Consider the following 14,729-nt stretch of genomic DNA (forward strand, 5'->3'; position numbering starts at 1 on the left):
ACTTGTTATGGACCAGGCCAGAGCCCCTCTCAACATTTCAAGAAAGTAGCCCAGACTCGAACCTTGCAAATTGTTTTAAGCAGGTGTAGTGTGGATATTCCAGGAGGGATGTAGCTGGCCCAACCACTTAAGTTTAAACAGGATAGAATTTATTTACAAGAGTACCGAATGAAACACAAACCACAGAAAACAGAATACTGAGTAACTTAACCTCTCCGAAAACCCAACAGACAATCCCCATTTAATGATGCTGTTCCAAATACTTGCAATAATCCCCATAAGCAAAAGGTAAAACCAAACCCGGGGTCTTCCAGGAGAGAGGTCAGAGAGAGAGTACCAGCCTGGACCTACTCCTTTGGGTCCAGCAGCTTTTTCCACAATACTGCTAAAACCCAAACCAAACCAGAGAGAAGCTGAGCTGGGAGAGCTGGCTGCTCCCCTTTCATTGGACAAGGGTTTGTTAAACTTGAAAGCCTCTACTTGAGGCAGTATCTGTTAGTTATTATCACATTGGCCCCAAAAACCCTTCAACCCCAGACTTCTTGGAGTCTGTGTCGTTTATGACCTCTCTGAAAAAATAGGACAACATAACCTTGTGAAAGGAGAAACTTTGTCACACTCGTGCTGGATATGTGTTGAGGTTTTATGTACTTATTCTGCTTCTCATGCCTGTGAACTAGAATTCCTTCATGAAAACTTGTCAAGGAAATCTAAAACCACAGGAGCAAATGCAGCACATCGATTAGCATTAAAATACAAATGAATTAACCAGTTGGAAATGGGTCTTCTCAGAATGAGCATGATCAAGAAGGAGAGTTGCAACAGTATTTAAAATGTACCATAATAACCTTTACTATCTTTATTCATGGAATGTGGGCATTGCTGACTGAACCAGCATTGATTGCTTATTCCTAATTAGCCTTGAGAAGGTGGTGTTGAGCTGCCTTCTTGAAGCGCTGCAGTCCTGCTCCTGTACGGAATGGACTTTCAGGATTTTGACTTAATGTCAGTGAGATACGTAGCCAATTCAGGATGCTGGGGGGTGGGGAGCTTGCAGTGGGTGGTGTTTCTGTGTATCTGTTAGCCTTGTCCTTCTCAGTGGTGTGGCTCTGGGCTTGGAAAGAGCTTTCACACGACCCTTGATGAATTCCTGCAGAGCACTTTGTAGATGGTATGCACCGCTGCAAGTGAGCGTCAGTGGTGGACAGCACACTATTGAAGTCCTTGTGTATCACAAAGCAGCCATCCATCAAGTGAGCTAACCAAGCACAGTGTGAATTCCTGCAGAGCACTTTGTAGATGGTATGCACCGCTGCAAGTGAGCGTCAGTGGTGGACAGCACACTATTGAAGTCCTTGTGTATCACAAAGCAGCCATCCATCAAGTGAGCTAACCAAGCACAGTGTACCATGGTTAAGGCCATAATTGGAGCATTTCAGCACCTTATCTTCAATTGTGTTTTCTTCTGTCATTACCAAGGTTCAGTAACGTCTTCCCAAGTCTCAACATGGCAGTGAAGAGGCGAGAGCAGACTTTACAAGACTACAAAAGGTTACAGTCCAAAGTGGAGAAGTATGAAGAAAAGGATAAGTCTGGCCCTGTACTGGTGAAGCTTCACCAGGTAAGCTGAGACCCGCAGCCTTGAGGGGTTGCTGATGTTTGATGATGTAGCAGATGTAATTTGGGCCCTGCAAGGTTCACTCGTGAAGTGCAGATAGTTCCAACCACTTAAAGGGGGCTTTTGTGGGAAGGAAGTAAGAGACTGATAACTTCACATGGACTTCTCTCTCTATGGGCAGACAAAAGTCAATTGCCTTTGAATCTAAATATTGTTCGGGCATGTGTGCAACAAGGAGACTAGCTGCAATCCAGATCGTAGGATCACGACAGTGCAGACAGACGCCATTTTGCCCATCAAGTCCATGCCTTCCCTCCACAGAGCATCCCACCTCGACCCACCACCCCCTCTATCCCTGTAACCCTGCTTTTCCCATGGCAATCCACCTAGCCTGTGGAAGGAAACCAGAGCGGCTAGAGGAAACCCAGGCAGGCAGAGGGGAATGTGCAAGCTCCACACAGACAGTCGCCCAAGGGTGGAATCAAACACAGGTCCCGAGCACTGTGAGGTAGCAGTGCTAACCATCGGCACTGTGCCACCTCAAGATGTGCAGACATGATGGGGTGATCAACGGTTTTGTGGAACTGAAGCCTATGATCCCACTCCCATGTCACTGAATGTTCTGCACTGCTGCTCAGTCTAGATTAGCAAGCTCTACCCTGGTGACCATGAGACCAAAGTATCTGACTGTCCGATAACTGTCCACAGCTATCAAGGGAGCTGCAATGCAGGGGCAAGGGATACCAGGAAAAGGCAAAGAGCGAGCTGTGGAGATGAAAGCAGAGGGAAACAGCAGACATGAACAAAACACAAACCAGGGAGGTAATAGGCTGGGTAGTCTGTCTGAGAACCCAGCAAGTATGGAGGTACTTTCAGTTCAAGCAGGTAGCTCCTTCCAAGGCATGTGGTACAGCAGGAGGCCATTCTGTCATTTGTGTCTGTACTAGCTGAAGAATAGGCTTTGCGCAGCACCTTGGAGATTGCCCTCTGGAAGGTGCATATCCAAGATTTAGGGTAAAATGATGGGTTTCTGTTTGTACCACCCTTGAGGGATGGTAGATATTCACAACTGCAGACATTCACAACTATTGGGGTGAAAACATTTCTGTTCAACTCCTCCCTGACCCTTCTCCCAATCCATCTCAATCTGGTTGCTGTCCTCTGTTCATGGAAGGAGTGTCCTCCCTTATCTACTCCATATTGGCCCCTTCCTAACTTTATATAGCACAGTGAAGTCTAAACAAGAGCTCAGCCTATCCAATCTTTCGAAAAGCTCATGGTCTTTATTTGTGGAAACACCCCAATAGATCTGTCATGTGATCACATTCTGCTGAAATATGGAGATCAGAATTGTATACAATCCTCCAAGCCTTGCCAGAGTTTTGGACAGTTGGAGTATAATCTCCCCTCTCTCAGTTTACGTACCTTGGGCATCGAAAACAAAGCAAAATTCCAAATGTTGTAATGCCAAAGAAATGGGAGACAGATAACATTATGACAAAATTTTATTCCCGAAATAATGCTTAGCAATGATATCCCCTCTGTAACATGAGGCTACTTATCCAGGTTAATTAGAATTGAATGGAAGTTCCTCCTGATTATTTGAGTAAATTGATTCAGAGAGAGTTATTAAAGCTGACAACCTGAAATACATTACAAGGTTCAACTATTTCAGCTCATCATATCTGTTTGTTTCTTTATTGTAATGCACACAAATACCTTCCTTGACAAATTTGTGTCTCTTGTTGGTGACGAAGTTGAGCACTCCTTAACGAGGCAGTATGCTATTGAAGCGTTTTGGTGAGCATTCATCAGGACAGATGCAAGAGTGCCAAGTTTCAAGGGGGCAGCGATTTATACTGCATGGGGAAAGGGTGCTGATGGCTCATCGATTGATATGTTGCCATGCAGAGTGCACCAGGGAATTGTTGGCCATCGGTGAATGAAGGAAAAACTGCTTTTGAAATGTGGTATTCTTGCATTTGTGCTGATGAGTACACAATGAATAGATTGGGCAGCATGCCTGTTGATAAGGTCAGCAACATGTCTGTCTGCCTCTTGCTAAGCCATGATGCCATTTCTATTTTTCTCCACCCAATAAAAGTATAATTGACACGCTTCATGTCTAAAAAATACATGGTTCCATGACTTGACTGTGTTTTTCTTCGACCATGTTCCTCATTGACGTTGAGAATTGCTTTCAAACTTGAAGCAGGTTCAGCTGAATTTGACAATGTGACATTCACTTTCTCTTCCGTTGTTCACAGCTATTTCCAGTTTTTGTTCCTCAGAGTCAGCTTAAAATTTGGGACAAAACCCCAAGATCACATGTCTTTGGTATTTTCATTTCCTAGGCGAGAGAGGAGCTGAAGCCAGTCCGTGAGGATTTTGAAGCCAAAAACAAGCAGCTGCTTGAAGAGATGCCAAAATTTTACAACAGCCGCATTGATTATTTCCAGCCAAGCTTTGAAGCACTGATTCGTGCCCAGGTACGCACCTCGCCTTGTCTTTTTGACACTCTCAACACCGTTTCTTTACTGTGAATTGGTCACGAGTTGCTTGGAATAAGCAGTGCCCTGTGCAACAGGAGAATGGATTCTCAGTTCCCTGCCCATCAGTCGTGATGGGACTTTTGTTTCACAGGATCTGCATATGTCCTCTTGCTTAGAGAGGTTTGAGTGCTTTGTGTGATGGTTCAGTCTGATGTGCCTCACGAGGAGGCTTGCTATAACTCTTCCTCAACCCAAAGACTTTTGTTCACATTCCAAATAGTCTACACCTGCTCCAATTCTTGCGTTTGTCTCAGCTGAACATTTGAGTGGACTACTGCATTTCTGAGAATGAAAATATCAACCTGTTGGTTGAATCTCATATTATTTTGGAATGTGGAGAAATAGATGGTGCCATCTTGAAAAATGTCCATATTACAGAGGAGGAAGTGCTGGATATCTTGAAACGTGTTAAAGTGGATAAATCCGCAGGACCTCATCAGGTGTACCCTAGAATTCTGTGGGAAGCTAGGGAAGTGATTGCTGAGCCCCTTGCTGAGATATTTGTATCCTCGATAGTTACAGGTGAGGTGCCAGAAGACTGGAGGTTGGCTAACGTGATGCCACTGTTTAAGAAGGGCGGTAAAGACAAGCCAGGAAACAGTAGACCAGTGAGCCTGACATTGGTGGTGGGCAAGTTGTTGGAGAGAATCCTGAAGGACAGGGCAAGGAATTGATTAGGGATAGTCAACATGCCTTTGTGCATGGGAAATCATGTCTTACAAACTTGATTGAGTTTTTTGAGGAAGTAACAAAGAGGATTGATGAGGGCAGAGTGGTCGATTGTGATCGATATGGACTTCAGTAAGGCGTTCGACAAGGTTCCCCATGGGAGACTGGTTAGCAAGGTTAGAGCTCACGGAATACAGGGAGAACTAGCCATTTGGATACAGAACTGGCTCAAAGGTAGAAGACAGAGGGTGGTGGTGGAGGGTTGTTTTTCAGATTGGAGGCCTGTGACCAGTGGAGTGCCACAAAGATCGGTGCTGGGTCCTCGACTTTATGTCATTTACATAAATGATTTGGATGCGAGCGTAAGAGGTACAGTTAGTAAGTTTGCAGATGACATCAAAATTGGAGGTGCAGTGGACAGCGAAGAGGGTTACCTCCGATTACAACAGGATCTGGACCAGGAGTATTGAGTATAGGAGTTTGGAGGTCATGTTGCGGCTGTACAAGACATCGGTTAGGCAACTGTTGGAATGTTGCATGCAATTCTGGTCTCCTTCCTATCGGAAAGATGTTGTGAAACTTGAAAGGGTTCAGAAAAGATTTACAAGGATGTTGCCTGGGTTGGAGGGTTTGAGCTATAGGGAGAGGTTGATGGGCTGGGGCTGTTTTACCTGGAGCGTTGAGGGGTGACCTCTTAGAGGTTTATAAAATCATGAAGGGCATGGATAGGATAAATAGACAAGTCTTTTCCCTGGGGTGGGGGAGTCCAGAACTAGACGGCATAGGTTTAGGGTGAGAGGGGCAAGATATAAAAGGGACCTAAGGGGCAACTTTTTCACACAGAGGCTGGTACGTGTCTGGAATGAGCTGCCAGAGGAAGTGGTGGAGGCTGGTACAATGACAACATTTAAAAAGCATTTGGATGGGTTTATGAATAGGAAGGGTTTGGAGGAATACAGGCCGGGTGTTGGCTGGTGGGACTAGATTGGGTTAGGATATCTGGTCGGCATGGACAAGTTGAACCGAAGGATCTGTTTCCTTGCCGTACATCTCTATGACTCTATGACTATGTTTTGTCGGGATCTTATACTGTGTCACTTTGATGACTGAGCAGCTGTGGGTTTGCACAACTTTGAATCTCACCCTGTGGGTGGATTGTTTCAGTCTCAGAGAGCTGGCATGAATTCAGTGGGCTGAGAGGTCTCTTTTTGTGCTGTAAATGACTCTGGCTGTCTCATAAATGAGAAGGTAATTTGCTTCATCTTAATGGTTGCATGTTGCAAACCGTGTTCAGTTTTTCAGAATACATTGTGGAATTGATCAGTCCATAACTGTTGGATAGATTTTTTGCTCCCAATCAGGGTGGATGGGATTATGTATCCTTCTAATTTGGATTCCTATCCTCCAGGAATTGAAGGAACCTCATCATACCATTTCAGTGTATTATTATGGAAATGAAGGGGAACTTCCCCTGTTTTCTAGTTCTTGCAGAACCTGCTGTTCATTAGGTGCATCCCCTTGATGAGTTTATTGTCTGGATTGTTTGAACTTTTGAATCATCTAATCATAAATTCTTCTGCGATTTGAACTTGTTACATACATGACGTGGGAAAACTCTTTCACCTGCCTCTGGGGAAGTATGTCAAATCTGTGTTGGTGTCCTGGTGCAGTGAGTTAGGTGTGTATTCCAACAATACTAGGGATTACATTTCTGTTTTGGATGTGTTTGGTGTTTGAAGTGAAGGTTCTGTTTGAAACTGGCAGGCACGTTCAGCAGTACTTGTCTCATAGTTCAGAACCACACCTATGGAAAGTTCCACAGGACATCCAAGTCATACAACTCTCATTCTCAAGTTAAACTCTGAAGTCAAATTCTTGAATTGTATTATTGTCAGCTCGCTGACGACTGTGTGCAGGTTTACATTCTTGGGAACTGTGCAGAAGTGAACTGACCTGAGGGGGTGACCGATCGCATTGTGAGAGCCACAGGATCAGGGAGAAATTTCATTGCCAAGAGGCATAGTGAAATCAAATCTATGTGCCACCTTGGTCAGTGTGCAAGGCTGCAGGGCAAGCATGTGAATCCAGTTGAAACCTAAGTACATGGATTGTACTGTGCCCTCTGGTCAGTTATTGCTAGACTCCCATTGATAATTTGTCGGCTAAAGATGGAGAGAGAAGCATCAGCCGTTGCTGCAGCTTGCTGTGAAGGAAGTCAGTTCCCAAAATTTCAGCGTTCCGAGCTTGAGCTGTGACTTCTGTATTGAACACTCCAATTTAGTCATGTTGTTTGACTTGCAGCTTTTTCATCCCAGAGATTTCTTTCATCTTGCCTGATTAGCATATTGTTTAAAATCCCAATTAATTTTCTGCTACTTCTCGGTTTGATCATTATTTTGTCGTCTTGAGTTGCAAAATCCAGCAGCCAATCAATCCAAGTTTGAAAAATTCCAGTTCGAGGAAGAATAGTCACAACTAATTTGGATTCTTTTCAAAAAGAAATCATTGCATCCCCAAAATGACCTGCACAGTCAGAGCAAAATCTTCCAAGCAACCTCCTTTGGAAGTGAGTCATTAATTTCAATCTTGTTTGCTGATTTCTGAAGTTGAAAGGTACATTTCTATCACACATGAGAAGAGCTACAATCTGACTGTGTTTTTGGCACAAAGTTCGAAGGAAAAAGCTTCTCATTATCCGTTAGCCAGAACCAACTGGCCTTCAAGATTATGAATCTCCAGCTGTTAACATTCTCTTCCTTCTCTCTCTCTCTCACACACACACACATACTCTCACTCTCTCTGACTCATTCTCTCTCTCTCTCACTCTCTCTCTCTCTCTCACACACACACACACACACACTCATTCTCTCTGTCTCTCTCTCTCTTTCTCTCTCTGGAGGGCAGTGTTAGCAAAATGTCTCCTCTTGTCCTATGTTGAAGTGGCCTGACAATGTGCTGTGTTGCTTCCACAAACCCTGCCAAGCTAATGCCGAAGGTGGTGGGTTCAGGTGACATGGTTGAGGCTAGGATTCAATACCCTGACTGTGGGGATTGGAAGAACAGTACTCTGCCATGGGGTCTGTAGGTGCATCGCTTATCTGGCTTGTGACAAAATGGCAAAATCATTGTCATTGTTCTGACTGTCATATACAGCAGAGAAACAAATCATTGTTTAATCTAGTCTATGATAGTGTTTAAGCGCCACTTAAGATTCCTCCCAGTATCAGGCAAAACGTATAATTTCATGGGTCTGCCTGCTCCAGGCATGTACCTTTTATTGATATTGTAAAATTTGGAATTTTACAGATATTGAAGATGCTTAAACATCCAAGGTCCCATGATGTGTCCTCACACAGGCAGAATTTGAAGTGGGGAGGGGGTAAACTGTCCTGTTTTTGTTTGTGATGTTGAGAAAACGGGTAAATCAGATCATGATTGAAAAGCATCTGAACAAAGAACAATACAATATGTAAACAGGCCCTCCAGCCCACCAATCCTGTGCTGACTCCCAGCCCTTACTTAGACCCACTAGTTATTACCCAAATGCAGTTTCTATCCCCATTGGTCTTCTATTCATGTGTCTATGAAGAAACCATCTTCCATGTGTTATTGACCAGAGATACATTAAGAAAATAGTCTAGACCCTAACTTATTCTTATTTTAAAGGTCAATGGTATTTTGTTCTGGCTGCAATTCAATGGGTCAAATTCCCAGTCTTGAAGGAAAACACACTTTGTTTTTACACTGGAGTTAAAATACAGACAAAATAAAAAGAAAAGAATTGGTTTCACTGCAACTCTAGTCAAATGCTTAACAAAATAATACATACATATTATATGAACAACTCCTAATTAACTGTTCCAATATAGTAACATTCTATAAACACACCTTTGGCAAAGGCAAGTTCAGGAAAATAGATTACATGCAATTCCAGCAGCAGGAAGAGAACCCCAGCCTTTAGCTTTAACACCTTCTCTGCACCCTCTCCACAGCATTCATTTCCTTGTGGTAGTGTGGTGACCAGGACTGCATGCAATATTCTAAATGTGGTCAAACTAAAGTGTTATACAGCTGCAACAGAACTTGCCAACTTTCATATTAAGTGCCCCAGCTGATGAAGGCAAGAATGCAATATGCCCTCTTGGCTACCTTTTATTGACCTGTGTGGCTGTTTTCAGGGATCTGTGGACCTATACACCCAGATCCCTCTGTGTGTCACTGCTTGTAAGGGTTCGGCCATTTATTGTATAATTCACACTTGCATTTCTTCTTCCAAAATGTATTACCTTGCACTTGTCCAGATTAAACTCCATCTGTCATTTCTCTGCCCATGTCCTGCTGTATTCTTTGACAACCATCCTCACGATGTGCAACTCTGTCTATTTTGGTGTCATCCTCAAACGTCCTCATCAGACCACCTGCAATTTCTTCCAGATCATTTCTATATATCACAAGCAGCATAGGTTTTGGCACTGATCCCACGAGTTACTGATTTTCGTTCCGAAAAACACCCTTTCTCCACTACTCTCGTCTTCGATGACCAAGCAAGTTGTGTGTCCATCTCCTTGGAGATAGTAAGGACTGCAGATGTTGGAAGTCAGAATTAATACAAAGTGGAGCTGTAAGGGCACAGCAGCATTGGTCAGCCAGCTTCGGTAAAGCAGGAAAGTTGACATTTCGGGTTGCGACCCTACATCAGGACTGATAAAGGATCCTGACCTGAAATGTCAAGTATCCTGCTCCTCCGATGCTGGCTGATCTGCTGTGCCTTTCCAGCTCGACTTCTTAGTGACTCCGTATCCATCTCGCCACCTCACCTCAGATCCCATAAGACTCTACCTTGTGTCTCAGCCTACCATGTGGTAGCTTATCAAATACTTCACTGAAGTTCATGCAGACAACATCCACTGCCCTTCCCTTATCAATCATTCTTGTCATCACCTCAAAAAACTCAATTAACTCAACCTTCCATGCACAAACCCATGCTGCTTCCGACTAACAAGTCAGAGTTTCATAGTAATAGAAGCAGGAGGAGACCATTTGGCCCGTCGAACCTGTTCCGCCATTCATCAAGATTGTGGTTGATCTATCCATTGGCTCAGCTCCTGCTACCTGCATTATCCCCACAACCCTCAATTCCCCCACCAATCAAACATCCATCCAGCTGTGTCTTGAATATCTTTCATGAAGTTGCCTCTACTGCTTCCTTGGGCAGAGAATTCCATAGATTCACTACTCTCTGGGAAAGGCAGTTCCTCCTCATCTCTGTCCGAAGTCTACTTCCCCTAATCTTGACACCATGTCCCTTGTCCTAGCCTCATCCACCCGCAGAAACAACTTGCCTGCCTCTATCTGAACTATCAGTTAGTTAGTTTTGAGAAGATTTGTAGCTCAGGTTGAGGTTCTGGATGTACGCTTCATCCGGAGGCTCACTGAAGATATTACCTAGCGTGGTGACAAAACGTCTGAAACCAAACCTTCAGCTCAGCAAGCAAACCTACAACTATTATCTATCCCTTTCATAATTTTATATGTTTCTCAAAGATCCCCTCTCATTCTTCTAAATTCTAGTGATTACAGTCCCAGGCGGCTCAACCACTCCTCATAACCCCTTCATTTCTAGGATCAACCTGGTGAACCTCCTCTGCACCTTCTCCAAAGCCAGTATATCCTTCCTCAAGTAAGGAGGCCAGGACTGCGCACAGTTCTCACTAACACCTTGTACAATTGCAGGAGAACCTCGCTGCTCTTAAGTTCAGTCCCTCAAGCAATGAAAGCTAATATTCCATTTGCCTTCCCGATTAGCTGCTGCACCTGCAGATCAACTTTTTGTGATTCCTGTCCGACCATTCCTAAGTCCCTCTGCCAAACAGCATGCTGCAATCAATCACCATTTATCTAATACTCTGACTGACCACTTTTACTTCCAAAGTGGATAACCTCACCATTACCAACATTGTACTCCGTCTGCCCGACCCTTGCCCGTTCACTTAACCTATCGAAATCTCTCTGCAGACCCTCCACAACCTCTGCACAGTTTGCCTTTCCACTCAATTCAGTGTCTTCAGCAAACTTGGATATGTTACACTCTGTCTCCTCTTCCAAATCATTTATACAAATCAGGAACAGTTGCGGGTCCAACACCGACCCATGCGGCACCCTGCTCACTGCTGGTTTCCAACTAGAGAAGCACCTATTTGTCCCAAGTCTCTGTTTTCTATTGGTTAACCAGTCCTGTATCCATGCTAGTACATTCCCCACAACTCCATGCATTCTTATCGTATGGACAAGTATTAACACCGACCCATGCGGCACCCTGCTCACTGCTGGTTTCCAACGAGAGAAGCACCTATTTGTCCCAAGTCTCTATTTTCTATTGGTTAACCAGTCTGTATCCATGCTAGTACATTCCCCACAACTCCATGCATTCTTATCGTATGGACGAGTATTTTATGCGGCATCTTATCGAACGCCTTCTGAAAATCTAAGTATATAACATCCACCTGTTCCTCTCCATCTACCACGCTTGTAACATCCTCAAAGAACTCCAGTAAGTTTGTCAAACATGACTTTCCCTTCCTGAATCCATGCTGTGTCTGCCTGATGGAACCCTTTCCATCCAGATGTCTCGCGACTTCTTCTTTAATGATAGAAAGCATTTTCCCGAGTATAGATGTTAAGCGAACTAGCCTACAGTTACATTCCTTTTGCCTACCCACCTTTTTTAAACAGTGGCGTGACATATGCTGCCTTCCAGTCTGGCAGGACCTGCCTAGAGTCCAATCAACTAACACATCGACTCGAACTTCCACCATTTCTTTCAGCACCCTGGGATGCATTCCATCGGGACCAGGGGACTTATCTCCCTTTAGCCCCTCACGTTTGCTCAACACTACCCTTAAAGTGATAACAATTGAATTGAGGTCCTCACCTCCCATCGTATCCTCACCTCCCATCGTATCCTCACCTCCCATTGTATTCTCAACGTCAGGCTTTGGCATGTCAGACACATCTTCCACTGTGAAGATTGACACAAAATAGTTATTCAAAGCCTTGGCCATTTCAGCATTTTCCAAAATTAATTCCCCTGTCTCATCCTGCAAGGGACTCATGTCCACTTTAGCTACCCTTTTCGGTTTTATATATTTATCAAACCTTTTCCTCCTGTTTTTATATTCTGTGCTAGTTTGCATTCATCATCTATCTTTCCTTTTTTTGTTGCTTGCTTCATAGTTCTTTGTTGCTTTTTAAAGTTTTCCCAGTTTTCCTGTTTTCCCACTAATCATGACCATTCACTTCCAAAAGTGAACAAATCCTGTCTCTCAGTACCTTCTCCAACAGTTTCCCTACCACTGACATCAGGCTTACCAACCCGTCGTTACTGTGTTATCTGTTTAGCTTCTGAAACAAAGGAACAATGGTGACCATTCTCCAGTCCTCCAGAATCTTGCCTGAGGGCAAAGATATCTGTTAAGGTTCCAGTTAATTCCCCCCCCCACCTTGTCTCTCACAGTATCCTGGGGATAGATCCCATCTGGCCATGGGAACTTGTCTGCCTTAATGTGTTTTAAGACACCCAACACTTCCTCCTTCAATATGTTGACCAGTCCAAGAGTATTCACACCTCTTTCCCTAATGTCAAATCCTTCATGTCGCTCTCTGTGGTGAATACTGATGTAAAGTACTCATTCAGGATCTCACCGACACCCTCTGGCTGTACACTTAACCTCCCTCCTTCATCATTGAGCGGTCAAGCTCTTTCTTGCAGCCCTCTTGTTCCTAATGGATGTACAAAATACCTTGGGATTCTCCTTAACCTTGCTGGTCAAGGACATTTCATTGTCCCTTTTCACCCTTCTAACTCCCTGTGTGAGCTCCTTGCTACTTGCTCTATAGTTTTCAAGGAACAGCAAACTTGGTACGTTTTTAGTTGTCCAGACCTTGGGTATGCTTGCTTTTTGACTTCGCTGAGAATTTCCCCTGTCATGTACAGTTCCGGAATCCTGCAATTCCTGTCCTTCATTTCTGAATGAGCATGCTTGTCCTGTACTCGAATTAACTGGTCCTTCGAAGACTCCCACGTGTCAAATGGGGATTTACCCTGAGCTGCTTTCAATCCACATTATCCAATGTTTGCCTAATTTGGTTATAGTTGGCCTTGCGCCAGGTTAACACCTCCATCCAAGGTCTGCTGGTGTCCTTATGCATGAGTAGCCAAAAACGGATGGAATTCTGATCAGCTGATAAAGGGAGCAAGTGTTTCAAACATTTTGAAGATCCCAGATGATGTTATTCCTGTTGTAAGTCAGGTCCCAGACTGAAATCTGCCTTAGTAGATTTTATTTTCTTAATTTTGTGTGGTGATATTTTAGTGGAGCACACAAGGCTGAAGATTTGACCATGTTAATAGCTTCGTGTATTTTTCCTTCCCTTGCCATTAAATTCAGCAATCTGAGTGCAGTTCTGCTCATAGATCAGGAGGCCTTCTGGCACCTACTGGTTCAAAGAAATGGTTTTGAAAAGGCTGGCCCAGTTAATTCTTAATCGAATAAATCCTTAAATCACCAGTTCAAAATCAAAACTCTGTGAACAAAAATGTTTAGATGTGCACATGCATCTCACATTTTTCGTTGCGGTATCTATATACTTTACAGATCAATGGGCGTGTCAGGAAAATGTGAAAGATGGGTTTGAATCTCGAGCTGTGGACCATTGCTGTGGAGCTGGGTGAAGGTGTCGGTACCTCTTATGTTGGGTTTCTCTGGGCCTCCACTGGCCAGAAGACAAAGCGACCAGCAGTTTGTGCTGGTTAAAACCTGAGGCCATCAACCAAAGGCTTAAGGAAGCATGGGTGTTTCCTGCTTTTGGACTTGCTAAGGAAGAAAGCAATGAGCTGGTTCTTGAATATTGATGCCTTCAATTATGAAATGCTTCAATGGAAGTAGTTTGCTGAACTAGATGCTTGTCGAAGGTCTGTAAACAATTTTATATCTCAGAATAGCAGGATTATTGAGAATAATCCAGGTGAATTTCTGAGAGCTTGGTACTCTCAAAGGAAATGAATGAGGCACAAAATCGTGTCATGAACGTAGAACTGTTGTGTGCATTTAAATTCAGAATGAGCAGAGCTCTGTTGAGACTTTTAGGTTCTAAAACCTGTTTCCGATACATAAATGATGTTAAATTAACAGTGTGCTTTGTTTAATTCTGGTGCAGCAAATATAAATGTGTGTAATCTTGTGCTTCACCTGTTTGAGACAATAGCTGTATGTTTGGATTTCTCTTTTAACATTAATACTTTGTCTTGAGATAACCATTATCCAGCACACTGGTATGAACTATTAAATCTTTGATGTCCTCTGTTGGAAATACCATCTCAAAAAGGGCAGCCGTGACAGGGTGGAGCTCCAACAGTGTGGCTCTCCCACAGTGGGGAATTCTCTTAGGACTGGACCTTGGACAGTGCAGCACTCGCTCCAGTACGGACCCTCTGACAGTGCAGCACTCCCTTAGCACTGAACCCCCGACAGTGCAGCACTCCCTCAGTATTGACCCTCTGACAGTGCACAGTGTGGCACTCCCTCAGCACTGACCCCCCGACAGTGGGCCAATTGCTCAGTCCTGATTGTCGAACAGTGCTGTGGACGCCCCCTTTTAATTGGACTGGATTTTGTGGTATAGGCTCAGGAGCAATGACTACAAGCCCTGAGCTCCAAGCCACACAGTCCAGATGAGTTAGCGTGTTGTCAACAAATGTCAAGTATTAAAAACATAGACAGGACTGTTTATGATGATGCTACTTTCAAAAGACAGCTGAGGTATTTAGCTGTTGTCTTGCAAATTTAGATTGCAGAATGCTATCCATGAGCACTGCCTCTAATTCTTTGGAG

General features: G+C 43.9%; 1 protein-coding gene across 1 annotated transcript in view; it reads left to right on the plus strand.

Moving 5' to 3' along the window:
- Nucleotides 1-14,729, plus strand: part of bin3 (bridging integrator 3) — a 125,355-nt gene that overhangs the window by 70,654 nt on the left and 39,972 nt on the right. Inside the window, exons 7-8 of the mRNA XM_043681204.1 lie at nucleotides 1,480-1,621; nucleotides 3,973-4,107. Coding sequence (XP_043537139.1) covers nucleotides 1,480-1,621; nucleotides 3,973-4,107 — 277 coding nt within the window. The remainder of the gene's footprint in view (nucleotides 1-1,479; nucleotides 1,622-3,972; nucleotides 4,108-14,729) is intronic.

The sequence above is a fragment of the Chiloscyllium plagiosum genome, chromosome 42 (genome assembly GCF_004010195.1).
Source record: "Chiloscyllium plagiosum isolate BGI_BamShark_2017 chromosome 42, ASM401019v2, whole genome shotgun sequence".
NCBI lineage: Eukaryota > Metazoa > Chordata > Chondrichthyes > Orectolobiformes > Hemiscylliidae > Chiloscyllium > Chiloscyllium plagiosum.